At 41.3% G+C, this 27505-nt stretch overlaps 2 protein-coding genes across 7 annotated transcripts; both read left to right on the top strand.

The window, feature by feature from the left end:
• The first annotated feature begins 1323 nt into the window (after positions 1-1323).
• Positions 1324-12084, top strand: LOC106740819 (RNA-binding protein 25-like). Of its 2 annotated transcripts, none has more exons than XM_014612239.1 (12): positions 1324-1498; positions 2093-2235; positions 3063-3387; positions 3459-3653; positions 4283-4398; positions 8594-8808; positions 8930-9536; positions 9656-10073; positions 10776-11000; positions 11073-11245; positions 11456-11602; positions 11710-12084. In XM_014612239.1, exons 2-12 carry the CDS (start codon positions 2128-2130, stop codon positions 11800-11802), a joined length of 2622 nt encoding a protein of 873 aa, XP_014467725.1. In that variant the 5' UTR covers positions 1324-1498; positions 2093-2127; the 3' UTR covers positions 11803-12084. The 2 variants fall into 2 exon arrangements, with proteins under 2 accessions (XP_014467725.1, XP_014467724.1); XM_014612238.1 differs by having other exon boundaries at positions 3033-3387.
• A 2649-nt stretch (positions 12085-14733) lies between these two features.
• Positions 14734-26942, top strand: LOC106740822 (GRB2-associated-binding protein 2). Of its 5 annotated transcripts, none has more exons than XM_014612244.1 (10): positions 14734-14763; positions 16739-16843; positions 20693-21380; positions 21828-21956; positions 22031-22211; positions 22834-23115; positions 23221-23955; positions 24239-24378; positions 24449-24683; positions 26324-26942. In XM_014612244.1, the coding sequence occupies exons 3-10, from the start codon at positions 21300-21302 to the stop codon at positions 26347-26349; spliced, it is 1809 nt and encodes a 602-aa protein (XP_014467730.1). In that variant the 5' UTR covers positions 14734-14763; positions 16739-16843; positions 20693-21299; the 3' UTR covers positions 26350-26942. The 5 variants fall into 5 exon arrangements, with proteins under 5 accessions (XP_014467730.1, XP_014467733.1, XP_014467732.1 ...); XM_014612247.1 differs by having other exon boundaries at positions 24449-24689; XM_014612246.1 differs by having other exon boundaries at positions 24449-26942.
• The last annotated feature ends 563 nt before the right edge of the window (positions 26943-27505 follow it).

Below are 27505 nucleotides of genomic sequence, written 5' to 3'. Positions count from 1 at the left end.
ATTAGTGACATTAATCTAGGTTTAGGTAAACATCGGTTAAAGTGAACGTTAGGTTTTAAACTCGGTTTAAATGGAATCTCGTTCCACCACTTCTCGAGAAGCGTCATTTAAATAAATTTTTATCACCGACGAGGTAATATTAAAGACGCTCAAGACCTTCGGACTCTGGATAAATCTTCGCACAAATTTCATTGGGACCCTAAGAAACCCGTGGGGTCCGGAGATATTTAACATTATTAACTATTTTTAGTCACTTAATGTAAATATCTGATTTAGGTTATAAGTATTCATTTTATAATTTACGGTTACCTCGATATTTTATCGATATACACATAGACTTAGAATGAAATATATTTTATTCCATACGATCAAATTTTAGTCACCAATTATTCATTGATCATGGCTGTAAATTTCTTAAATTTATAAATTTGTTGAATTTATAAACTTTGAAAAGAGGGAGTGCAAAGAAAGAGAGAGAAAGAGAGAGATAACCTATTATAAACTATGGTTAGTTAAATATCACTAGAGTTTCAAATTTAAACCGAGTTGGTGAAATGGGACATTAGTCTGTATCAGTGTCGCCAACTCAGTAAGAATCCTACTAAGTTTAGTAGTTTTTGATAAACGATTGTAGAAAAATTATTTGGACTGTAGTACATAAAAAATCTAGTAGTTTTTTATCTTTGTAATCGTAGGAAGACGAAAAATACCCTACCATTCGATTAAATAAAGCGAAAAGCACAGATTTTGGGATAAAACCTAACATATAACCATAACATAAGGCATAAAGAAATGAGCCAATGAGAATTTATCATTTTTATCACTAGGATGGAAATAAAGCATTCTGATTGGTTCATTCTCTGAATCATTTACTAACTACTCACCTATAAAATTTGTTTCATCTGAAATATCTTCATTAGCGTATAAAAAGCGCACATATAATTATCCTAAGATACTATTTTGGACACATCTAGCGACAACTATTGGCTAGGGAATGTGTCGTTGCGCAGGTATAACATATGACAGAAAAGCTGCGCAACGACACTTAAGCCTGGTCTACTTATCTCATCGATTGACGACGCTGGTCTGGATTCAATAAGTGTAATAAACTTTAAGCTGTAAGAAACTGACCAATTATAATCGAATATGAGAAGAATAATTGATTGTGATTGGTCACTATTCTAATTCTGATCTTAGGGACTTTCGACTCGAACGTCACCGTGTTTAGATATTCGTGAGTCATGGCCATTGGTGAAAAAATTGTGAAATATTTCCGATCCTCGCGCATGGTCATCTAGTTCATGATTCATCTCAGCCCAGCACCATTCGCGGCGCCATAGTTGGGCGAAGTAGAGGTGATGTTTCAACTGTAAAATCGAGGTGAAATTTGTATTGTGATCCGAGCGATAGTTATAGCCGAGCCGACGAAATTTTTATCGGAGTAACGTGCGGATTTCTGTCGCAATAGGTCAAAATGGATTGATTACGAGCCCGTTGTGTGAGTATTGTTTCAACGGTTCGTCTCGGCGTTCGTTTAGTGGTTAGAATCCTTTCGCATCGACGTATCGCTCTCTTTCCCTCTCTCATTCCGCTCTCCCTATCTGTTCTCTGTCTTCCTCTCTTTCTCCCTCTCTCTCTTTGAGTGTTACGAATGTATTAGTGGCCGAAGCATTTTACTTTCACGTCGCGGCCATAATCGCAATTATTACCAATTTCTTTCGCGAGAACTTGCCGCGTATGTTTGCAAAAAAAAGGCATTCAGTTTGTGAAATTCGATTTTACTAAACACTGACAGATCACGAATGTTGCTTCACGTGCTGTATCTAATAGAATGTAATTGTTGCTGGATATATATAAAATTCGTTATTTGAAGTTTTCTCGCGTTCTATTAATCCACATATTTTTTATCATAATCTTATCATACTGCACATATTGCGTATTTTCAGATTTGTATTTTTTATTTCTCTTATGTTGTTAGATGCTGCCACTTGCACAAACATTTGCAATAAATGTGATTTAAGATAAAGTTGATTTTATCTTATGTTACTTATGTTTGTGTTTTATTTAAAATTTGTGTGACTTTTTGTTGCAGAATATCTATTGCTGTAGTATCAATTCATCATAACTATGTCTTATCCTGGCCAGCCACCTATGGGTATTCCAGGAATGCCTCCGATGCCGTACATGGTTGGTGCACCTCCCCCGATTATAGGGGGAGTGATGCCTATGGCACATGTGAGTAAACTTGTCATATTAAAGCATGACAATTGTATTTTGATACCGATAGATTGTTTTTTTAAACACACTATCTTCATTTATACGCTAACTAAATGGCAAATTTGTATATAACAATTCTTGCTTTTGTTGCTGTTATGAAATTAGTTTTCGAATTGTTGCTTACAAAATAGAGACGTAATTTCATGTACAATAGGAGCACAGTATGTTGATTGATGCATATCAATATTTTGTATTATTCTTATTGTATTATAAAGCACACACATGTACAATTTACATAGAATGTGTTTACAATGTGTCATTCTTTTAATCAACATAGAATGTGTTATAATGTATTACTCTGTCTTATTTACAAATTAAAAGTATATGTCTGTACCCTGTTTTCTTGAATTTTCTCTTGGAAACTTTGCATTTCATTTTATACCGTGTTATATATTCTACAGTGATGTATTATACATTCTGGTAATATGAGTGATGTGCCATAAATTTGTTTGAAATGTACGTAAGAAGAAACATTTGGTTAATTGATTTTACACTTGGTTTGATTTTTCGATAAGATTACAACACAACTGTCTCTCGCACATCTTCCATCCTCACTTGATGCATGAAAATGTACGCACGTGCAAGAAGAAAAAGCGGAGTGACAAAAAAAAAAGCCATCATTTATTCTGTAGCAATGCTTAAATAGACTGCTAAACTAAGAATGAATTAATCGCGCTATTAGAGAGGGAGGGTAAATGCGGAGTGCATGAGTAGATATGTGCATAATTAAGAATCCTACCATTTATAAAACATAGATGATTCCAACACCCGTATCTGCGATGCAGACATCCGCGCCGGCTGTGCGTTATTCGCGCAATCAGAATCGCCACGATAATAACCGGCGGCGTGAAAGGGAGCCCGGCCCGCCCGTCACCGTGTTCGTTGGTAATATAATGGACAGAGCTCCTGACGTGATGATGCGTCACATTCTGGGCGCCTGTGGACACGTGCTCTCGTGGAAGCGTGTGCAGGCGTTCGGGTTCTGCGAATTCGCGGGGCCCGACGCGGGCCTCAGGGCGGTGCGACTACTGCACGACATGGAGATCGGCACGAAGAAGCTTCTCGTCAAGGTGGACGCTAAAACTAAGGTAGTCCTGGACCAATTCAAAGGTAGGGGAGTCTTCGGTAGAAGCGAAATCATGAATTAGGACGGGACTGATTAAGCGCGCTTCATTTCGCAGCTGAACGAAGGAAGAAACTGAGAGGCGGTCAGTCGCCATTGCAAGACGAAACGTCCGCTGAGGGAGCCGATGGCGAGGAGGGTGAAGACTACATGGACGAAGGTATGAGGGTGGTCGACGCTGATGCGCTCACTCGTATCAATCAGATCATCGCGGAGCATGCCATAGACTTAGAAATGGCACAGGTTGCTCCAGGTAATTATTTGTGTGATTTTTCACCCTTTCGTATCGTTACACACGTCATGTCATAATCATGAGATCTTCCCAGGTAACCATTTGCAAAAGCAGATTTCGTGCAGTGTCTGCTGCAGACTCTGTAAGCAGCTTGCTGGTAGAAATATAAAAGGATCTGATGACAGAATATGGTAGCAAATTGACAGCAGAAGTTAAGCGGAATCTGTCGTTCCGACAGATGTATTTAAATGAAACATATTGCAGATCGTTTTCTGCTGTCAATCTGCTATCAGATTCTTAGTCAGCAGTCTCTGTCAATAGAACAACGGTAGATCGTGAACACAGATGTCTGTGGATCTGTAAATAGATCATGCTCGATCTGTCGCCAATCTGTCGTCAGGCTGCTAACAGATTGCTTACTGGGTTATTACACAGCAATGTTAATCAGATTTAATAACAACCGTAATTAGTGAGCTCTTTCATTTAATTGGAATATATTTTTAGATCTAAAAGAATATACTAATCGGATGTATAAAAGCTCATTAACTACGGTTGTTACTAAAGCGGATTAACGTTGCCGTGCAATAAGACTCATGTATACATTGACAATGCGCGTGCATGATACATAATAAAAGTGTTATTTGTTGCAGAGGAACACCAGACAAAAATAGTAGCTAAGTCCTTAAACTTGGACGACACGGAGATAGAAGAAAGTAAAAGAGACTTGATTACCCGGGAGATCGGCAAATTCAGAGAAGTTATGAAGGTAATTATTATCGTGAACATTTTAACATCTCTTTCTTTCTTTGAGTCCTGTTTTTCTTCTTTTTCTCCGATCGTTCGAAAAGAAGCTCATTGCGTAGATACAACGAAAAATTGAATACTTATCATCCTTAAAAAAGTATATGCTAAAAAAGCACCTCATAAATTTATTTTGACACTAATCACATGATTGATATTGCTCACGTGTAAAATTTGGTCTACGAAGCATTATAAACATATCTCTTTTTAATTCAACGATTCTCATTACTGGCAGATAATGGAATTTCAACGGAATATAATATCGAATTTTAGATATAGCAAGATTGGACAAACAGTACGGTTCAATTAAGCTATTAATATATTAGCGTTAATGATAAAATTTTACCGTTCGCTCAAGGTAATGTGTAATTGTATCTTCTCTGAGTATTTGAGTCATTTTTTTGCTTGAATCTTTCTCTCTCTCTCTCTCTCCTTTTTTTTCTTTTTTTGTTATCTCGGTATTGTAAAATTAGTATTGTAAAATTAGTATTGTAAAATTAGGAACATGTTTCCAGTTTTCTTTATTTTCAATATGTGCCACTACAGGTATATGTTTGTAATACTTTGTACTCTGTTTTACCATTTTTGTTGTTTTCACGACACTTTCATGTGTGTATCAACTCATTCATTAGTTTAAAAAGTTTAAATATGTTAACGGCGCCGATCGGATATCGTTTGTGTATTCAAAATTACCACAGCACTTTGAAACGTTGTTACATTACGTTTTGTCAACTTGTACGAAATTAGAGGTATGCATCGGCATAACACAACGACGTAAATCTGTGAGCTCGTGCTATACACGGAAAGAAAATCTTTCAATGCTTATCGATAAATTGCTGCTAGTATCTATCTACTTCGCAGAGATATTACGATTGGACGCGATTTCACGCGTCATGCTTAAATGATCTGAATGGCAGGCTGACTCTTTTGCAACGTGTAAATCGCAAGTGTCCAATCGCATACACTTCTTATCGCAAACTATTGTTAATTAGACCTTCTGTCTCTTCCCCTTTCCCCCCCCCCCCCGTCTCTCTTTCTATCTATCTATCAACCTATCAATCGATCGATCAATCAATCAATCAATCAATCAATCAATCAATCAATCTTTATTTCTTTCTCTTTCTCTCTCTTTCTCACACTTTCTCTCTGTACACTTAAAGTGTAAAAGAATGTATCTGTATGTACAAGAGAGGATTATGAATATCTCGTAACGAAAGCCGTAGCTCTTAAGTATTTTGTGGTAAAGTGCGTGTGTGCTATGTTAGCTCTGAACAATTGGAGCCGTGACTCGTTGCTATAATTATAATAACAGGCAGCGTGCGTCGCACACAGCAAACGCACACGCCTAGGAATGCTGTGTGTGGGGACCACCCTTTCACTCACTCATTGGCTCTGAAGGGAGTCAATCACAGCACATCCCTCGTATTTTCGCAGGCGGCTGCAGCCTCGTCGGTAAGTCAGAGTACAAATCCAAAACAACCAAACATGAAAAAAATGAGAACAAGAAATATGCGCAATATATATATATATATATATACATATATGTATATTACTAAAGGAGACTCGCGCGTAGTTCTCCGTGGCAAGCTGGCGACATGTAGCTGATCACTTTGTTTCTATTGGTATTCCGTTTTACTGAATACATCGCAAATATCGCTGATCTGCGCTACATTGCGGCTGTTATATTTTTGACGTTTAGAGATAGACACGATTACGATTTATTTGGTGACGAACTAACTTTATCTACTTCTGCATATGTCATGCTAAACTGCTAGCGACAGCATCAGTGACAGAGCGCATTGAGTATATCGGAGATACATTCTTCTCGATAAGTCAAAGTGAGATTAAAGCTTATTCTGTATGTCGTACAGCTGTATTCCGCTTTTTGCAATAACATTTAGTATTTCATCCGTAGCTAAGGCTTATTCGAGCATTCATCTTTGATCCGAGGGAAATCTTCGAGTGATTCGTCTCTGACGAATACGCACGTATGTTGTGATCTTAAGTAATTTACGTGGAAAGTTTGACGCGGTTGAACGCGACAACTTATCGCCGTGCTGACGCCTAGCAGTCTAGTATTCGCATATCGAACGTAGGTAAGCGGTTCTCCAGGTTGCTTTCACGCACAGTCTAGGATTGGAATGTATTGTCATTTTGTGCAAAACACTTTGGCGCTGACAAACATTATTGCGATACATCTATTGGATAGACTACTATGATAGGGCCGGGAGACTTTCTGTACGCTACACACAAAATGAAAAATGATTTTGTCATCACCAAAATGGCGACTGTTCAGTTGTTGTCTTTATTTTGTGTAAACAGCTTCTGTCAGCGTCTCGATCAGACATGTAGTACCTAGGTGCGCGCTCCTCCATTCTCTGGTACCACCACACTGACTGACCAAGTCAACTTCACACCGTGAGTAAACTCCACAACCATGAGCCAAACACGAGCAAATTCGGTTCTTGTAGTTTTTTTGCTAGTGAAACCGCCCCTCCCCCGAATCAGTGATACCTTTTGACCACGTTTCATATTGCAGGAGTCTATTTTCTCCTCGCACAGCGTGCATCTATTTTCATGCACCGAGTTATTCCACCCCTTGTTAGCTTGAACCAAAATTGAAAAAGAAAGAAATCATGGGTTACCGTATGGACGAAAGACAGCTTGCACGTTCCATTACGCTGAAGTAGGCAAACAGATCAGTGCAAAAACGCAAAGAACAACTTGTCTCGGGGATAAAGAAAAGAACTGCGAGATACGATGAATATTGTCTTTTAAGCTTCGTAACCGCAAGCATATACACGTACATATGAATGCGAGCCGCAGCGTTTCCATATAATATGACCGTCATCAGGAAGAGCATTTAGAAAAGAGTCGTGCTTGTATGATACTGTAACGCGAGTAGTTTTTCATTCATTCTAATAGATTTACTTCGTCGAGTAATACGTACGTATTGTCCGGTCGAAACTCGCGCGAAGTTCATCACTTTCTCTTCATCTCGATCGTTCGGGAGACTTTTCCAAACAGTAACCCATCTTGGACACTAGTATAACGAATAAGGATGAACCAATACTAATTTATTTCTAAGACGTCACGTTTATAACACGAGTCGTTAACGGTGGGCAAACTATTGTGCATTTGATATCCAACAGTTTGCTGCATCAGCTGCCATAACGCGTGTGTGTAACCATTACCAGAGGAATACAATGTTGACAGAACAGTGTGACAGTTTCTTGGCAAATGTGAAAAGATGTTTTGGTGGATACCCTCCTTCGTGATGACTGCGCCTCCGATTGGTATTATACTTTCTAATAATTATTGAATATTGATCAAGAGTCAGTAAAATAATCTCAAAAGCTCTCCCCTTTCAAAGCTCTCTTAATAGAATATATTACCATAGATTTAGACACTATCGATTTTACAGGCACATTTGCAATGTTGTAAGTACATTGGGTGGCCTCTGCGATGCATCTGTTTAGCGTTTAAGGTACTTACATTTATAAGCTAGAGCCTAAGACAACTCTTATGCCTGTATCCAAATATTTGTACCTGCACTTAGGTAATTGATATGTAAACCGAGATTTCGCGTAAGATGCCGCCGATCGAGCATACTCCAGTGGAGTGAGTATACCATATTGAAATGAACATCTCTCTACATTCGTTATGTCAGATGATTATTAAGGCTTTACACAACTAGTAATCGTTCTGCGTGTACGAATCGAGTATGACTGTTTTTAGTGCGATTTTCTTTTTCTACCGGTACCGTTTTATCTCTCTTTCTCTATCTCTCTATCTCCGCTATGGCAGAGAAAGATAAGAAAACGAAACGATCACGAAGCCGATAAGGATATTCGTGAAAACGAGCAGAGACATATTTGTACGTCTGCCAGCCACTGGCGAAGAGTATACTGGCAAAATTTCTCTCACGAAATTGTGATGTTCTGTTAATTTGACCGAGTCGAGCAATTAGTACGTTGTTGAACGAAATCGCTAATAGACGTTTCTTTACGATACATAATGCATCTTCCTGCTCTTCGTTTTGTTGTGTACCTAAGGAGAGGATACGATTGCTAGTTTCTTGGTTCCATCATTATCACAAGACCGACGCGCTTGTCTCGACATCCTCGTCTCACCTGCACCTGCGTTCTTGTGTTTTATAGAAGCAGGAAGAGGAGAAGGCCCAGGTGAAGCGAAAGAAGGAGGCGGTCGAGAAGGAAGAGCGCGAGAAGCGGGAAAAGGAGCGGCGCGATAAGCGCGACGACGATGCCTCCACCAAGGACGACCAGGATGGAGATCTTGGTAGTCCTACGTCTCATAAGGGTCGTAGCGATAGTACCGGCAGCAGTAGAAGGGACAAACGCCGATCCAGATCTCGGTGAGACATCCACCGAGTGCTTTCTCTTACGGGATTCTCTAACGTTCCATCTGTTTCATTCGTGGGACACATGACGTAGTTTCTTTTAGCGTGATGTAACTCACGAGCTTCAACTTCTCAGGTCTAAAGAGCGCGACAGAGACCGACCGAGAAGCGACAGAGACCGGGATCGGGACAGAGACCGCGAGAGAGATCGAGAGCGGGAGCGGGATCGCGAGAGGGAACGCGAGCGGGAGCGCGAGCGAGACCGGGAGAAGGAGAGAGACCGGGAGCGGGAGAGAGAGCGGGAGCGCGAGGAGATGAGAAAAACCGAGAGGGAGATTATGCGCGAAAGGGAGGAGGAGGAGGAAGCGAAGGAGAGGAAGAAGAACGAGAGGCGGGCGAGAGAGAAGGAGGCCGCTTATCAGGAGCGTCTGAGGGCGTGGGAAACGCGCGAACGGCGCAAGCTCAAGGACTACGAGAAGGAGATGGAGAAACGTCGCGGGAAACGCGAGACCCGCGAGAGAGAGGCGAAGCGTCTGAAGGAGTTCCTCGAGGACTACGACGACGATCGCGATGACGCCAAGTATTACAAAGGCAAAGAGCTGTCCCGTCGGCTGGAGGAACGCGCGGTCGAGGCCGAGGCGGACTCCCGGGACCGCTGTACCGAACGCCAGGAGCTTCAGCGTCTACGCGACAAATTGTACGCTGACGCTTCTCATCCGGATCCTGCCGCGGAATTCGAAAGGGTGAGTCCTGTCGATTGAGGAGGTAGTGGAGCTACGCCAGCTCCTAGATCCATTCATCATGCTGCCAAAGCTTCACTGTCCCGTAAATCCCAACTTATCGTACGCATTCATCTTTTCAGCTGAAAGCCGAACGGGAAGAGCAATACAAGCCTAAACCAGTAATTACTATAATCGATGAGGAGGATGAGAAGGTATTGAAGAAGGAGGAGGTGATGCCGCCGATAGAAACCGAGCCAATTGAGAGCGACAGCGACGACGGGGTGCAATTCGACGACGCTTCTCAGCCGGAGGTTCCGTCCAGAACGCCGCCGCGATCACATCATCATCATCATCGCCGACATCACAGACATCATCAGAATCACCATCGCGACGGTGAGGAGACTCAGGAAGGCAGCCTGGAGGCGGCGGACCGGGAAAGCCTGAAAGACGCACGGCCGTCGCCAACTCAGGCCACAACACCCGCTCAATCCATTCCACCAACGCTAGACGAGGATTCGCGTATGTCGTTGGTCAGCGAGCCAGAGAAGACGAGCGGCAGTGAGTATCTCGGTTGCTCTATTCTGTAACTTTTAACGATACGACTTTCATCGTTATTATATCAAACGAAAGACGAAATTATATAAACGTATAATAAGCACTTGTAAATTCTACAAACGGGTGACCTGTTAGTCAACCTTGAAGAATCAAAACGTTTCGGCCATTTCTTCGTTATCTTCAATTAAAAATTACAAATAATAGTCAGTTATGAAAAACAAAGTAGAATCGTATAACACAAAATAGAGAAATCATACTTTTTAATGAGCACATTGTTGTTAGATGTGCAGATGACTATATATGCAGACAATCACACTCTCGATGGGTACCTTTTCGAGATTGTAGATTATTTCTAGGATGCCCAAGAAAAGATTGTCATTATAAAACATCATAAAACATTCGTAGACTGTAATAGAAATTTGAAAGAAATTAACAAATTTTGATGGTAACATGTTATCGTTAATCTCACCGATGGCAGAAATATGCGATATTTTCGAGTTCTTTCCGAAGAAAAATTGAAAAATACGATTTTGTCAATTATATGGCATATATAAAATATGTTATGAATGTAAAGAAAAGAAAATTAAGGAACAACAATAGTGAAAAAAAATGTTATGTAACATTTCAGTATCCTATTGTGCGTTATTTTGACTTTTTATATGACATCTCAGAAATCGGTATTTTATAATATCTTTGTTGCGATAGGTAACTTCGTTCCGTTTGCCATGGGAAGTGGTGGCAACCGTGCAAGCGGAGATCACGCCGTAGGAAGCAAAACGCCGGTCAGTCCGAGTGCAGCTGCCAATGCAAATTCGCAACAGGCAAATCAGACGCGGAAGAAGGGTCGTATGGACGTTAAGGATGTTTTCAATAATGATGATGATGACGATGCAGCTAATACCGCGAAGAAACGTAAACTCGTGCCACTGGGTGAGTGTCTTACCTTCGTTACCAACTCCAATGAAAGAAACCTGAAATATCTACAATCGTTGCTCCTTGCAGATTACGGCGAAGATAAAAAGAAGAAAACGGAAGAAGCCCCGAAACCGGGAAAAGAAGAAAGTACAAAAAGTCAGGAGGAGAAGCGGAAGCACATCAAATCTCTCATAGACAAAATACCTACCGATAAGAATGCATTATTCGGCTACCAACTCGACTGGGCAGTGATAGACAACGTAAATATCAATTATGTTTTTGTATACTTTGCCTTTAGAACAAGAAGACTTTGTTCTTATTTTGCTTTTAGAGGTGGTTTCACTAATATCGTTTGGTTCATGCTATTTTAACTTAGCTCTCTGTCCAGTACTATAGCAATTTTGATTGATGAAACCGGCTCTTGCTAACTCCAGCTTCATTTTCACTTCCTTTTATACTTACTCTTTCAGACATTGATGGAGAAAAGGATCAGACCTTGGATCAATAAGAAAATCATCGAATATATCGGCGAACCGGAACCTACCTTGGTAGATTTTATTTGCAGCAAAGTGATGGCGGGTAGTTCGCCTCAAGGAATACTTGACGATGTACAGATGGTAATTGATGCAAATATTACGGAATTATAAATATTACACATATTACATATTTTGGTTGTCACGTTTTACATACAAACGTTACGGAGTACATATCTCGTGTGTTTTAGGTATTAGACGAAGAGGCGGAAGTGTTCGTAGTTAAAATGTGGAGGTTACTAATCTACGAAGTGGAAGCGAAAAAAATGGGCTTAGTGAAGTAATCTGGAAAAATAATCTGGGGATGCCGTCTGAAGAATTTTATGATTCAAAGTTTATACAAGATATATTCCCTCGGCTAAGACGATGTCTAGAAATTACGTGTATCTAGACGTAATTTACCTATTATACTATGAAAATGGACGGGGAAAATACTGTGTCGTTACTCCGAAATCGACTTTAAATGTGTAGTAACTATAGCGTTAAATAAACTTGTAATTACGATTTATAATATGTCGCGCGCTCTTCAATTTATCTGTGATCGTCGGATCGGTAAGTAACGAAATCGTCATGACAATTTAATGGAGAAGAATTAACTCAATTTATCGTAACGTTATTATTTGTAACATTAGGCTAAATCATACAATGTTTATTTCTAACGGATTTATTTCTTACTACTTGAAAATTGTATTAAAATGAGAAAGCGCGTATTTCACAACTCTTCTTTTGAATCATAGATATCGGAAATATGCATATCACTAAAGAGCCTCTAATAGGAAAAAAGCGCCTACGGAATCACGTGAATCATATACTCTGTCATGCTAATCAATTACATAATAATTGTTGACTTTCTAACGTTCTACGGGTCATGGCATACACAAAAATGTAAGCAGTAAGAAAATTGACCAATTGCAATATATTATTTTTCTTGCGGTTGCAGAATCGACTGTGATTGGCCAATTGGCTTATCTCTTACGTCTTATTCCTTGTTTAAAATCTTGCTTTAAGACTTTAGCAATAAGCAAATTTACCAACCATGATCGATTATTTTTCTAATAAATTATCTTAAAGCAAGATTGTGGTCAAGAAGTCAACTGTTTACGTCTTTCTGTGTGCTATGGCTCTAATACATTCTAACATAAATGCACCACTGCATCCAGGAATCAGGAAACATGCTAACTAATTATAGAGTAGTTGGTCACGTAACTTCGTTACGTAGCACTTCTCTCCTACCAGAAGCTTTTTATATATATCACCTTGTTTTTGTCTATTCTTTAACAATTTTCTTTGTTTATTCTGTATCTATTTCTTGTGTGAGTACTATAGTATAGACTTAATGGTCCACGACAAGAATGTAAAATGTGTACACATTTTTCATTTTCTCCAAAACTTTTAAAGGAGCCTTTAAAGGGACACACACACATATATATATATTCTACATTTTTGTTGTGGACCATTAAGTCTATAGTTCACACAAGAAATAAACATAGAATAAAAGAATAAAATTGTGTGTGTGTGTGTGCACATACGCGCGCGCGCGCACATACACACGCGCGCGCGCGCGCGGTCTGTCTGGAAATTATTCGAACTTGTGCTGGAGAAAAAGTTAATTCTTGGCAATGGCAACAATACCCCCTTTCAAGTACTCCCCTTTGGAAGCCACAACCTTCTTCCAACGATTCTTCCATTTTCGGAAGCACTCCTTATATTCAACTTGCGGAATAGCTAACAGCTGCTTTGTCGCATTCCTTTTTATTTCCTCTTCGTTGTCAGATCTTTTTCCTTTTTCAGAATTTTTCAATTTAGGGAACAGCCAGAAGTCGCAGGGAGCCAGGTCAGGACTGTATGGGGGTTGACGTAGTTGAACAATTCCTTGTTTCACCAGAAATTGCTGAATAAGCAGCGATGAATGGGCAAGTGCGTTGTAATGAAGTATCCAGTCGCCACTTTTCCACAAATCAGGCCGTTTCTTTCTTACTGCGACACGTAATCGCTTCAGAACTTTTCGATAATACTCTTTGTTCACTGTCTGACCTTTTGGAACGTATTCATGATGAACAACACCTTCCTGGTCGAAAAAAACAGTGAGCATTGTCTTGTTGTTGCTCCGATTCTGGCGCGCTTTACTGTGTCGTTGCTCTTCGGACGTCTTCCACTGTGAAGATTGGACTTTTGTCTCAGAGTCATAACCGTAAATCCATGACTCATCCCCAGTAATAATCTTTTTGAACATTTCCGGGTTGTTTCTGATTATTTCCAAATTTTCTTGGGCGACTTCCACTCGATAATTCTTTTGCTCTTTCGTCAGCAGCCGTGGAACGAATTTTGCAGCAACGCGGCTCATCCCCAAATCTTGACTCAAAATTTCCGAAACGATACTTTTTGGGATCCCGAGGTCTTCTCCTATCTCTCGCATTGTCAAACGGCGATTTTGATTAATTAAAACTCGAACTCGTTCCACATTTTCAGGAGTTTTTGTCGTTGCGGGCCTGCCAGCACGAGGATCACTTTTCACAGAAATACGACCATTTTTAAATCGCTTAAACCACTCTGTAATTTGAGTATCACACATAGTTTCATCGCCATGCGCTTTACGAATCATAGCGATGGTTTTCGAACAAGAATAGCCGAGTTTTTGGCAAAACTTAATGCAGATTCTTTGTTCGATGCGTTCGGTCATCGTTAAATGCGACGCGTACGAAATCTAACGTTTACACGGCAACGTATCGTTGCCGACTGAACAGCTGTTCTTGCGTCGTGCCGTTTGGTGGGATACTCACAAAGTTCACGTTCACATTAAACGGTGAATGGTGAAAATTTTGTTGACAAAAGCACACCTAGATATGAAGTTACAGCACAAAGTCGGATATTTTCCCGACAGACCTCGTACATATATATTACATATATATATATAGTCGCTAGCACTGTGGGGAAAGAGAATAAAGAATATATACGTGAAGAATAATCATATAGAAAGAAGATTATACATATATATATATTTTTTTTTCCCCCACAGTGTTAGCGACTTGTCTTACGTTCCGATACTCTCTGATACCCGTAGAAATAACGTATCGATTGAAACATGGAAAAAAGGAATCTGTAGAATCTGTCTTACCTACTGTTTACACACTAAAGTACTGTATTTTTATACTAGATGGCGCTGCACGTACCGTTTCCCGCGCGATTTGCCACACTAACGTTAATAACAAGATGGACGGCGCGGTGCTTCATCTGTTTAATTCCAAGTAGGTAATAATTTATTTAATACACGTAAGAGACAAGTTCCCGTCACTTTTACACACACAGGCACTGCATAAACGATCGATCTCTCATATATATTGGCGAGATCGCTTTACATGTTCGTTTTGAAACGAAGGAAGCCGTTCTTGATTTTATTGCGACGCGAAACCGGCTGGAGCAGCCAACTTTTTCGTCTCCGCTCTACGTCGTCGCGAAAACACCGGCTTAATTCCGGAGCATTAATTACGATGATGTATTTGACGAAGTCGTCAAACGGTCGAACGGCGAAAATGATGCGGCCTCCTTCCCGTCCCTCTCTTCGTCTTGCTGCGTGTACGCATCGGTTGTCGATCAGAGATCAATCATGATTGACTCGATCGATATTAGCGCGTTTATACGCGAATATCTGCCGCGGGCAACCGGCCGGGTTCTCTCCTTCCGTGACAAAAAACCAGAACGCGCAGATTGTTAATGGGACGCTCGGGCAGTCCGCACATAGTCGAATTGTAAATCGAGCTCCACCGCTCGAAAAACACTCTAATTGCCGTTTGTTCGCCTTTTTTGCATAGTTCTCGTGACTTCGAGATTAATCTGTTTGTTCCTGCCGCGCGAGCTTCTTGCAGCACGAGGAAACCTTCCTTGTGGTACCGAAAGTTACCTTGCGTGCATGCGCGAACGTGCATAATAAACATTGTTTTACGCCACAGCGCGAGTAACATACAGTGTATTCTATTTTCACCGCGTAAAAATACGTCGATCTCCACTTTTCTCCTATTTTCTAAATTTATATAAATTTTTTTAACGCGACTTGATCACGTACGCACTTGATTTACAATATATATTTAAACGGTAAAAATTTACTGTTGGATATGTGCTTTATTTTTAATTAAAAAAATACGATTTTCATTTGTGCGCGAATCCATTTTGACGTTACGACGCCGGTAATTACAGGCCTGATGATAGTATTCCAAATTCGGGGAAGTTCAATTATCTGAAAAATGCAGTTCCGATTACAGATAATTGGATAGTTTGACTCGCGAGACACTACGTGCACGCTATATATCACACAATAAGCGTATATGCGAGACGCATAAAAGTAGACACGCTTTAATACATGTAATAAGGCTGCCATGTTGTGCATTAAAAATCCATTCGACACGCATACAAGTGGATGTAATTTACATTTGCGCCGCGACTACTTTGTATCTAACTCTTTCATCGGTTTGCTCAGTTAAGTCGAGGATTTCGTCCGTTCTATTCGCACGTGACGCATCTTCGGTTACAATGAAAGGCACGGGTCTTAATCTCTCCCTCGTGCCGTAATTTCAACGTCAGCGCGGCAAAAATTGGTAACTGTGAAACGAAATTACGCGCCGATAAATAACGACGGCTCACCGACAATGGCGAGTCGAATCGTCGGGAAGCACACGGGAGAGAGAGACCACGCGGCAATTTAAATAAATTAACGGAGCCCGAGTTTTGTAGCTGTTCAACGATCCGGTTTATTCGCGCTGCAAGCATCACTTAATTACGATATCTCGCGCCAATATCCATAGCCTTGTTGAAGTTCTCTTTGCTGTTCTCGCGACTGGGGTAAATACGACAATAACCTCTCCTCGTTGACCCTTAATAGAGAGAAAATCGTTGAGACTTCTTATTTAACGGAAGCCACAGAATTGTCACATCCATCAACTGTGCATGTCAATGAAAAAAAAGAAGAATTCGGTCATATTTATCCCAGTGTAATGCGACGATGATCACGATTGGCTCTGTTATATCGTCATCTCCGCTAATTCTTAATCGAAAGCAACGACGCGTGTTCACATAATGAAAATGATAAATTTCCACTCGATTCCCGCGGACTCTGCTCTCCATTCGACCTCTATCGCGCGCATTTCGGTCTCGACATCGCGCCCCTTCCTCCATGATCGCGAAGGTCTTCGGGCTTTCCCTGATTCGCTTTCGGGCGTTTTTTTCCAGGTGAGATCTCCACTGCTTCGTTCGAAGTTTTCCCTCGTTGCGGCCCGTCTCATGAGACGGCGAGACGCGGGGACCGAAATCCGCGCAGGGACGACCGCGCGTTATGTAAGTGAAATTCTGGTTTCTCACGTGTGGCCGGCGCCCTCGTTGTTTTTCTCTCTTGTTTCTTTTCACTTAGCTTCGTAAGAATTAACACACGTCTTATCTAATCGTAGCTTGAAAAAACACTGTGCATATTGTACCTGTGTATTTTGAGACACCTTTTTCACGAGGCCGCAGTGGACATTTTTACAAGAGAAAAGGGGAAAGAAAGAGAGAGAGAGAGAGAGGCAAATTTTGTAAAATGTGGGTCTCAATAACTAATCCCTTTCACTACACAAAGATATGATAGTATAATAAATACCGAATAAAGGATGAATTTGATTAACATTCTCGTCAAGGACGACTGATACGCTCCGATTGTTTTATCATTATCCTGCGTATGTGTGTTTGTGAAGACGCATTTTGTCGCTGATTATCGCTAATATGATCTCGACGCGCCTAGATTCGGAAACAATATTTACAATTCTTTCGTCGTTACATGATGTCTTCAGTAGAATCAACATTTTTCTCAGGAATCGATCAAGGTTCGATCGCTCGGGATTTTCCCTGTTTCGTCGTTTATTTTTACATACGTGCCTAATGGCGAGTCCTTGCGTCGTGCGCACGATAACGGTTGACACCGAAGGAGGGAGGAAGTTCAGAGTCCTTCGGACGAGCGCACACGTATGTGCGTTTACGCGTGTAAACGGCGTGGTAACGCGCTGCGACACACACGACGTAACGCTATTGTTACACATATCGCAGACAGCGTCATGCCTTCCGACATGATGCGTTCAATGTAAAGATAGATTACAATTTAATAATATAGCAACAAGAGAGGTTCTCTTTTCACGGAGAGAGAGAGGGAGAGAGAAAGAGGCGTTGTTTAAAATACAATGCATTGTAAATAGATATATAAATAGATACATTTATTATTTCAACTGCAATATCAAGAAGAGGATTCGGTTTATAAAAAAAAACATTTTTTAACCACACCCATCCACCTATATCTTATATATTAAACTTTTCTTTACCTATGTACTAACCCTAATATCATAGCAGATACAATCTATAAATTTTACAATTTAAATTCTCACCCTTCTACTTATTTGACTTGTATTTATAGAGGAATAATATACAATTATATATAATATAGATATTTAAATATACAAATAACATAATTTAATTTTATACACACACGTGTGTGTGTGTGTGTGTGTGTAAATGTTATGTTATTTGCATATTTAAATATATATATAATATAATAAATATATATAATTTAAATATATATATCCTATTTTCTTTCCCTATCAAATATTTATTCATCTCTTCCATATTCTCATATCTTAATTTCACCAAAACTCTCACTTCATCACCCATTCTTAACCTAAGTTCTCTTCTCAAATAACTATAGTCGCCTCCTTCTATTCTTATTTCTTTATATCTGTTATCATATTTTGAACTTGCAATCCTACTTTTCTCCCATTGATTCTTTAAATCTCTTTCTCTTATAATTATATATTTCTGCTTNCCCCCCCCTCTTTGTTTTTTATATCTTCCGATAACTCTATTTGTCAACTATTCCTCTATAAATACAAATATATTATATTAAATTAAGATAATTTTTTTACATTTCTTCCCGCGGTTAAAGTCATTTTCTACCGGCGTTCCAAAATTGTCGAGAATCGTCAATAAAGGAGAAACTGTGCGGAGAGCAAATATTTAATGAAGCAATGGATCATCCTTTCGATGACGTTCCTTATCGGTGTCGTTCGTTTCATTTACTTTTTCCCGAAAGAGTGAGACCGGTCGACAATCATTGATAATATTTCGCACATGTGGAAAGTCGCAAAGTCGCCAAGAATCCGCCGCAGAAACAGTATCGAGAGAAATTTTAACATTTAATTTGTGACGACTTTCTCAATTTTTTACAGTAAGCTTGTGTCAGTTCGCGCGATCGTCTTTATAACTGTAACCGTAGATAAAATTGATCGGTCGATTATGAATACTATCATTTTATTTTCGCGTGAGGGAAACGTGATTTTCTTTCGCGACGTTTTCGCTGGCGAAAACGACGACGAAGTCCGACCGCGACGCTAGATTTGAGGGATTACTCGCGATAAACGAGAACCGGATTTGAATATCGATCGGCTGGTCTACGGCGTTGGTCATTGAATTGCAAATTAAGTGCTATTCTTCGCATTATGTGCACGGCTTTGTCTTTCCGCGAACATCACTGTTCGCGCTACATTCTTCGTCGTTATATCGCGCCACTTGATGGCCTCGGCAAAGGGTTAATACAATTCAATGATCAGTCCATTATGAGAAAAAAGTGCTGCAATCCTTTTTATATGCGACCTCATTCCTTCCTTATTGCAACTTAACGAGAAATAACTCATCAAATTGACGGCAGAAAATGAAGATGACGTTAAAATGATGAGAAAATGACGTCATTTTCATATCATTGCCACTTTCTTTTCTATACCTGGACTATTAACAAGATAGCACAATGTCGGAAGCCGGGGCATAAGACGTCTTCTAAGATGTCTGAAGAACGTCTTATGTCTCGATTTTGTCTGCTGTCTCGGTGCTGTCTGGGTCGCAGAGTGACGACAAATGATCGCAATTGGTGCGACAATAACATCAAGAAATTGACGTACGTTGGTATCTTTATATGAGGCTGCTTAAAATTACCACTATTCTTCCAAGTGAACGCCTGCTTAACGTACCGTGCACTTTCTTCCACACGTGCGACTGACTCGAGAGATCGGATTCACATTAACCGCGTCATTGGAAATTTCTCGAATACCGGGGAGAAAGCGAATGCGCGCGATTCATTTTTCCGAACGCTAAGAACGGCCGCGCGTGATCGCGCGAGCAATTGCAACGGCGGTGCGACTCCGGCCGCCGCGGAATCGTGTTAATCTCGGCGCGAAGCGACCGTGTGAATCGACGGCCGTTCAGCGGCACAAACTACCCCACTATTTGTTGCGGCACGTGATGGCACTTTTGCATTCTCGTATGTTTCACACTCGCAATTCTACCCTGTTCGAAAGCCCACCGCGTTCTTGGGAAACCCTTTCTTCGATATGTCGAACGAGATATTTCGATATGATGCGTGATATTTCACCGTGACATTAATTGTATGATTCCCTTTGATCGATCGTAATTGTCTTGAATTGTTAAGCTTTCTTGAGAGAAATATAATCCCGCGAGGTGGAAAGGTGCAATTTCGGGGATAATTTCATCGAATATGCGATGAGAACGGTTAACTTCAAGAGCCAACGTGCTCTCCGAGGGACTCTATTGCGCACCGCTATTCAAAAAAGCCATATCGATCGTAGTAGTTGTGTTCGATTTTGTGCAAATCGCAGACGTCGGATTGCTCCTAAGTTTATCTTAAGATAAGATTTGACCAATGAAACAACTCGTTGGAGCAACTACCCAGTGAGTAGAATGCCCAAAATCGACGCGTAAGACAACTTTAAAATATCTTCCAGAGTTCGTCGAGAAACGTCTTAAAGAAGTTTCTTAAAGAACTTTTAAAGATACCTTAAAGTTATCTTATGTGTCGATTTTGGACTTCCTGCTCACTAGGTAGAGCAAATCGATGTCTCCGATTTGCAAAACCGAACGCAGCAATAATTGGTCTGTTCTTTATAGCTGAACCGACCGAGATTCTCACGTCTACGTGTGCGTAAATTTGTTGAATCAATGCAATTGGTTTAGCTAAAAAGAACAGACCAACGGTCTCGGGTAGGACAGGAAATGATGGTGACGTCAAAACGACGAGGAAATGATAGACGGGAAAATGATAAAATTTTCCACGTGTTCGTCATTTTCTGTTCTACCTGGGCTAACACTGTGTGTTAGGGAGCCGCCTAATTAAAGATTCGGGCGATTCTGTGCGACTCATACGTCACTGCGCTGTCATCGAGGAAGGACCCCGAGACACCGTGTGTCACTTGCGCGAGACTTGGCACGCGTGGCCACGGCGACAGCGGCGGCGGTGTGGTGGTAAACGGAGGCAACAAGGAGAGACGATGTCCGCGCGCGTCTTTGTGTGGAAGCCTCAGTGTCCCGTTGCGGGCTGGCCCGTTCGTGTCACGGTATTTGTGTCGTCGCTCTGCACTGCATGTCGCTACCGTCGTAACAGCGTACTTACGAGCGAGAGAGAGAGAGAGAGAAAGAAAGAAGAAGACTAGAGAAAGAGGGAGTTGCGAGAAAGAAGGGAAAGAGAGGGAAGAAGGAGAGAGAGGACGGCCGACACTAGTGGTGCGTGTACGTGAGACAGTTGTTCGCTCTCGCGTTCTCTGTGTGTCGTCGGCCAAAAATAGACAAATGTACGACGAGCGCGCGTCGTCGCCGTCGGTGGTTCTTCGTATCTTCTTCTTCCTCTGCTCGTCGACGACGATGCTGCTCGACTGTTGAGAGGAGAGCGAGGCTGCAGCGACGAAATCAGCGACTATCTCCGGGGGAGATGGAGGTTCTTAAGACGTCCCAGGAGATCGTCCACGAAGGATGGCTCATCAAATCGCCTCCTACGAAACTCTGGAGAGCGGTAGGTACACGACCGTCGCTATCGCGTCGCTCCTTCGCTATCTGGTCGCTCATTGTTTACGTCGCGCACCTTGCCCGACTGACAAGTCACGCTGGCCCCTTCATTCTCGAAGGGCGCTCTTCGAGTATTTTGGCTAACCTCTTGTCGCGGAGACGTAACGCTCGTTGCTGCTTTCGCGGGGCTCGGTATAACCTAATTTCAAGAGAGAACTTGCCGTGATATCACTCTCGAGGCTCGTGCCGCCGACGAGGAAAAGTAGTCCTCGCAATAAGCGGTGTAATGTGTTTGTCGGCCACTCGGATGTTTATCAAAGTTCCGTAGTTGGCAGGAGTGTGCTGCGGGGGTAATGCAGTGTTCGCAGTAGACCGCGAGTCAAGAGAGTGATGCGATTTTTTTTTATGAAGGTAGATATTGTGGTCTTATCAGTGTTCGGTTTTGTCCAATTAGCGGTGGAGGAAACGCTGGTTCGCTCTTCGTCATAGCGGCGAACTACCTGGTCAATACTTTTTGGAATATTACACAGACAAGCGCTGTCGCAAACTCAAGGGTCGTATCGATCTGGATCAATGCGAACAGGTATATTCGTCGTTTTCTCTTCATTGTACGTTTTATTAACCATTAGTGAGCGCTCACGAACAATCCTATCGCAGGTGGACGCTGGCCTCCGTTTTGAGAATCGTAAACAGAAATACCAGTATATGTTCAACGTTAAGACACCCAAACGGATCTATTATTTAGTGGCTGAGAATGAAACCGATATGAACAAGTGGGTGGATGCTGTGTGTCAAGTTTGCGGTCTGAAAGCGTACACTCAGGATGAGGAGCAACAAAGTAACAACTGCTGAACTCATATGTCTACCTCTATTTCTTCGTTAGTTATACAGGGTGCATAAGCGGAACACTTATATATCTAATAATTTATAGGGCTCTATAAAATTCTCAACTTGTCAATATAAAGCTGTTAAGGTACCATAGAATATAAAGCTATAAAGCATAGAAAATAAATAGTAACTATGTATAAAGTTGTCTCTCTACACAAATTACTTATCAGGATCATACATATTGTCAAAGATTACAATCCAATAGATTGTGATCTTTGACAATATGTATGATCCTGATAAGTAACTATATAAAAACAACTTATACATGGCTACTATTTAATTCCGATGGCATTATAATAACCGTGCTCGGCTCTTAACGGTCTTATACTGGTAATTTAACCTGAATATCTCCTTTGTTTTTAATGATATGAAAAATGTTTTGAGCTCAATTCGAATGATTTCAAAAGTGGAATACCGTGGAAGGAAAAACATTCTTTATGATCATTTCTTCGATTTTTTTCAAGTACCCATATTAAGCTCCTGAGATTTTTAGGTGTTCTCTTTATGCTGGGAGCTACTGTATATTTGTCACATAAATATTTATACTAATACAATGTATATCTTTTTCTCAGTGTTTCAATACGAGTCCCAAGAATCGCCACCGACTTCACCCACTAGTACGATCTCCGGTCCGTACATTCCCATTAGCGAGTGCATTTCTGGTCGTCGGCTCAATGACACCAGTTCCTTGAACTCAGCCCTTGGTCAAGGGCCTGAGCATTACGATGCCCCGAGAAGATTGGCACCCTCGCCGCCTCGATCGCCAACGACGACGGACGCCGAGAGTGTGTTTACTGATGACGAGTGGACAACGCCTGTGCCCAGTGTGAACTGGGATACGTTTCCTTCGACGGGTGAGTGTCTTGTATAATTTATATCTTATATTTATGTCTTATTATATTGTAGTACGTCATCAGTTGATGACGTATCACATTTGTTAACGAATCAACATGTGATAGGTGACTCACGACCATCTCATGGCTTGAGTGACGCCGAGATCGGTTCGTGGAGTGTGAAGAAACGCTTTGGGAAACTTAAGATCGTCGACTCGGCCGTGCCGCCGGCCGTTGAAAAATTGCCAGCTCCGCCTAGACCACCGAAACCGCCCCATATGTTACCGGAGAACCCTGGGCATAATTATTTGAACCTGGACGGCGCCACCGAGAGCTCGAAACCGACCACTCCGGCGACGCCGGCGCCGACAACGCCAGCCGCGACCGCCGCTGTGACCGACGAGTCCTACGATTTTCCGAGATCTCATCAACCGGCGCAATCAACGGCGAGCGTGGAGAACGCAGTGGTCGACCAGTCGTCAAAACATTTCTACTCGAACGCCGCGCCGAGCACTGTCGATGACAATGCGCAAGTGTTTCGTTACGATTTCCACGAGGACGAACCGCCGAGTCCGCGATCCGAAAGTTCGACCACCGCGACCTATTCAAATCTGCCGAGCCCGCTCGTGCGAGACGGCACAAGCGCCGTTCCGACTACTATGGCGATGCCGCCGCCGATGGTCTACCGAGAACTGAAACCGGGTAGGAAGACCAGCGACTCGACGTCCGTCGTCAGCAATGAGCCGTCCCCGGGTCCTACGGTAGCAGTGAACGAGATAAGCTCCACCGAGCATTCACCGGCCGAGCCGCCGAGCATCAACAGGAAGTTGAAGCCGCCATTGAACAAATCGCCGGTGGAGGGTAGGTTTCCCTTCGTTTTTCGCACAAAATATAAAGCTGAGAAATACGAATATTTCGAGAAGAATTAACCCTCTCGGTAAGGTAGATTTTCAACGTATGCAGCCCCATGTTCTATTTTGTTCATTTGAGTGAAAGAAGGTAAACAATAATATGAAACATTCCTTAAGAAGAGAAACAGCGCGTGCACGCTGTAAAATAAAGGAGCCGTGGGGTCGTATCCGACCTCAACCTTACCGTCGGAGGGTTAACGCTAGCAGCACTGACTCGGACTCTTGATTCGCAGGACCCTTGCAACTAGCCTCTCCTCCTGGCAAAGGAAGGATGAGAGCAGCGCCTAGCCCAACGCCCCCGTCGCACGTGCATGCGACACGTCATCAATCAACATCAGACGAAGACAATAATGCCTTCGAAGATAAAGAGGAGGTACGTGTAGAGCGATTCCGAGAATTCCACGCAATCTCGGCGTGACTTAACGCGTAAACTCGATTTACAGATATACTATTATCAAGATCACGACACGTTCATTCCCGCGTCCAATCGTCGCTTAGTTGTGCTGCAATATCTCGATCTCGATCTGGAGGCGACGGAGAGTTTCAGCTCGTCGACGTTACCATTGGCGCAGTCGCCGCCGAACACGACAGTGTACAAAACTGTAGATTTCCTGAAGACCGAGGCTTTCAATCGCACTCGACAGCGGGTCGAACGGGAGAGGAAACGATGCACGGATGGTTAGCGTAAGATCGTTGTATTATACAGTGCTGGATGAATCATGCGGGTATCGAGTAGACTAAAGCCCACGGCACATGGTGCATTTTTGCCTGCTGTTACCGTGTGCAATGCTGACGGTGCTGCTGGTTTGGCTTTACACGGTGCGAGTTTTCGTATTAGTCTGATATAAGGCCGGTATTCATATTAGGATCTCTCTTATATTTAAGATCGCCTTAAATTTACCTTCAGATACTTTGCAACCAGTGAAATGTTCCGTACTATCGCTGCGTGAATCACTGCGTGATTCTATTTTTAATTATGTGACTTAAGGCGTGTCCTAATGGGCTTTCGCAGTGAGCAGCATAGGACCATGCCAGAAAAATAGCACCTAATCTATCATGGATATCCAGCAAGCTAGCCAGCACAGGAACAAACTGTTTAGCAGGCAAAAACGCACTATGTGCCATGGATATAAAACCCTATCTACAATAGATGTAGTAAGCCATTGATTTTTGTTCTAAACTGTGACTTGATTTCTAACGAAAGGTGTTTCTCGCGTTATCAGGCGTTGCAATTTCTAAGTTTTAAGCGTTATTACGATTTTTGGTAGCTCAAAAAATATGTTTTGCCATAGATTAAAGTTGAATTTGCAATAGATGTAGCGAACTTTTGGTCCCAGTCAAACATTAGGTTTTTATAGCCTTAAGACCCACTTATGCAAGCCGTAAACCGTCAACTTATGCCAGAACTGTAAGAAATTGATCAGTAACAATTGAATGTGAAAAGAATAATTGAATGTGATCGGTCAATTTCTTACGGTGTTAACATAAGTTAACGTTTTACTACATAAATGAGCCTTTAAGAAATTTACTGATCATAGTCGAATGTGAGGAGAATAATCGATTGTGATTAGCCAATTTTTTGAGACTTGGCTTAAAATATTTATCGTAGACCGGGACTTAGCCTTTTGCTTTAAGTATTAAATTGTAACATAACTTCTAGCAAAAAGCATTTCTAGCGCTATCAGACATCGCGATTCTTAAGATTTAAGCGTTATTCCGAGTTTAGGTTCCGCAAAAAACGTCTTATAACTAGTCGATAAAACCGGTCTAACGCCCATTCTACCATTATGGTTTAAATTTAATGGACGATTATCTCATTGGAATTGACCAATCACATTCATCAATTTAGCTAATTGGTCAATGCGACTGGTCAATTCCCTTAAGCTAATCATCGATTAGACTTAAACCATGATAAAAACGGGCATAAATCACAGTTTAGAGCTTGGTGCAAAAGACGAAAAGTGAAAAAGACTTACTATGCTTATTGTAAATCGAGCCTAAGGAGTTTTTATAACGAACTTCCTGTTATGTAATGAAGAGAGATAGAAAGAAAGTCGGGAGACTTTCTTATATTCAAGCATTATACCGCGTATGTAAAACAGTACGGCAACAATGTAGTATATCTCCCGAACGAAAGACTGCGATGTCACAACGCAGTACTTACCGCAAGACGGCATCCAGTGCTTTTGCAAAGCGTATCTCATCATTTACGTTTAGCAGCGGTTTGCTTCATAAATTGGCTATGCAGTTAGGAGAAAGATCGGTTATCGAAGCGTTGTACAGCAATATAAAATGGACCAAAAATCTAATGTTATTAGGTAAGGAAGAGAACGACGGGCGATGAGCGAGGGAGAACGCCTTTGCATCGATCGCCGTTTTCGAGAGAGATTCCTTGACTCGGGACCTCCTCGATTAGATTAAGTATTATACAAATCGTAAAAAAAAATCTTAAATTTGGGTACAATTAATGGTTTTACGTTAGTTTTACTGTAGAATTACCGCGCAAGGCATTTTTATCGTGCAACGTATGCTTAATTAGCGGATTTATTTAGCGAAATCTATGATGGATTTTGTTAATTAAATCCGTTCATATTAAGGATGTCCTATTTTTTAGTACTAGATAAATAATATATGATATTTTTTTATCGTATCGCACGCCAAACGCAATCCGTTTCACCAAGGTAATCGAAGATATTTTACAGTGAAGATATTTATACGGCATCAGAAGAATCGTCGCAGTTACGACGTCAGCGAGATTGCACTAAAAAATATCAGATTTTAATACATGTTACATAGATTTTATCGTCAGAGACTAGTCTAATGTGATTATTGACTACTTCGAATATACCACATGCCTTGGTTTATAATATTGTTGACACAAAGATACTTTTAAATTTTTATTGACACTTTAAATTTATATTTTGCATTTTATTTCGTGGGACACACACACACACACACACACACACACACACACACACACACACACACACACACACACACACACACACACACACAATCGATACGAATTTGTTACTATTTGACTTTGCGATGCACATATCTCGCAACTGTAGTTTAGTAACTAGGTCATTGTTAGCGTCAAAAAAAAAATCAGGATATAAAAATGTGCATCATAGTTGGCCTCCAACTATTTTTAATTGTATATGTGCATGCCATAAATGTATATGTATACATATACGCACACACATACGCACATACGCGAGTACACGAACAGCGCAATTTTATTTTTGTAATGACACGACATTGTATAATTTAAAAATAATTTGTTATAAATCGAGAATTGATTGAAACGGTGATTGTGTAGCTCGATCGTGATCTTCTGAAGAGATGTTTTTTCTAGTTTGAAATTTACGATATATGTATATTGTAGAGTTATGTTAATGTTACAGACTGAATTTGTAGCAACGTGCAAATGCGGGATATAAGAACCTATCAAATCTTCCAGATCCGGAGTGATTGCGATGTCAATACAAACGTAATGG

This window comes from Dinoponera quadriceps, unplaced genomic scaffold, assembly GCF_001313825.1.
Source record: "Dinoponera quadriceps isolate SergipeBrazil2010 unplaced genomic scaffold, ASM131382v1 scaffold591, whole genome shotgun sequence".
In the NCBI taxonomy this organism is placed as follows: domain Eukaryota; kingdom Metazoa; phylum Arthropoda; class Insecta; order Hymenoptera; family Formicidae; genus Dinoponera; species Dinoponera quadriceps.
This window is presented reverse-complemented; position numbering and strand designations above follow the sequence as displayed.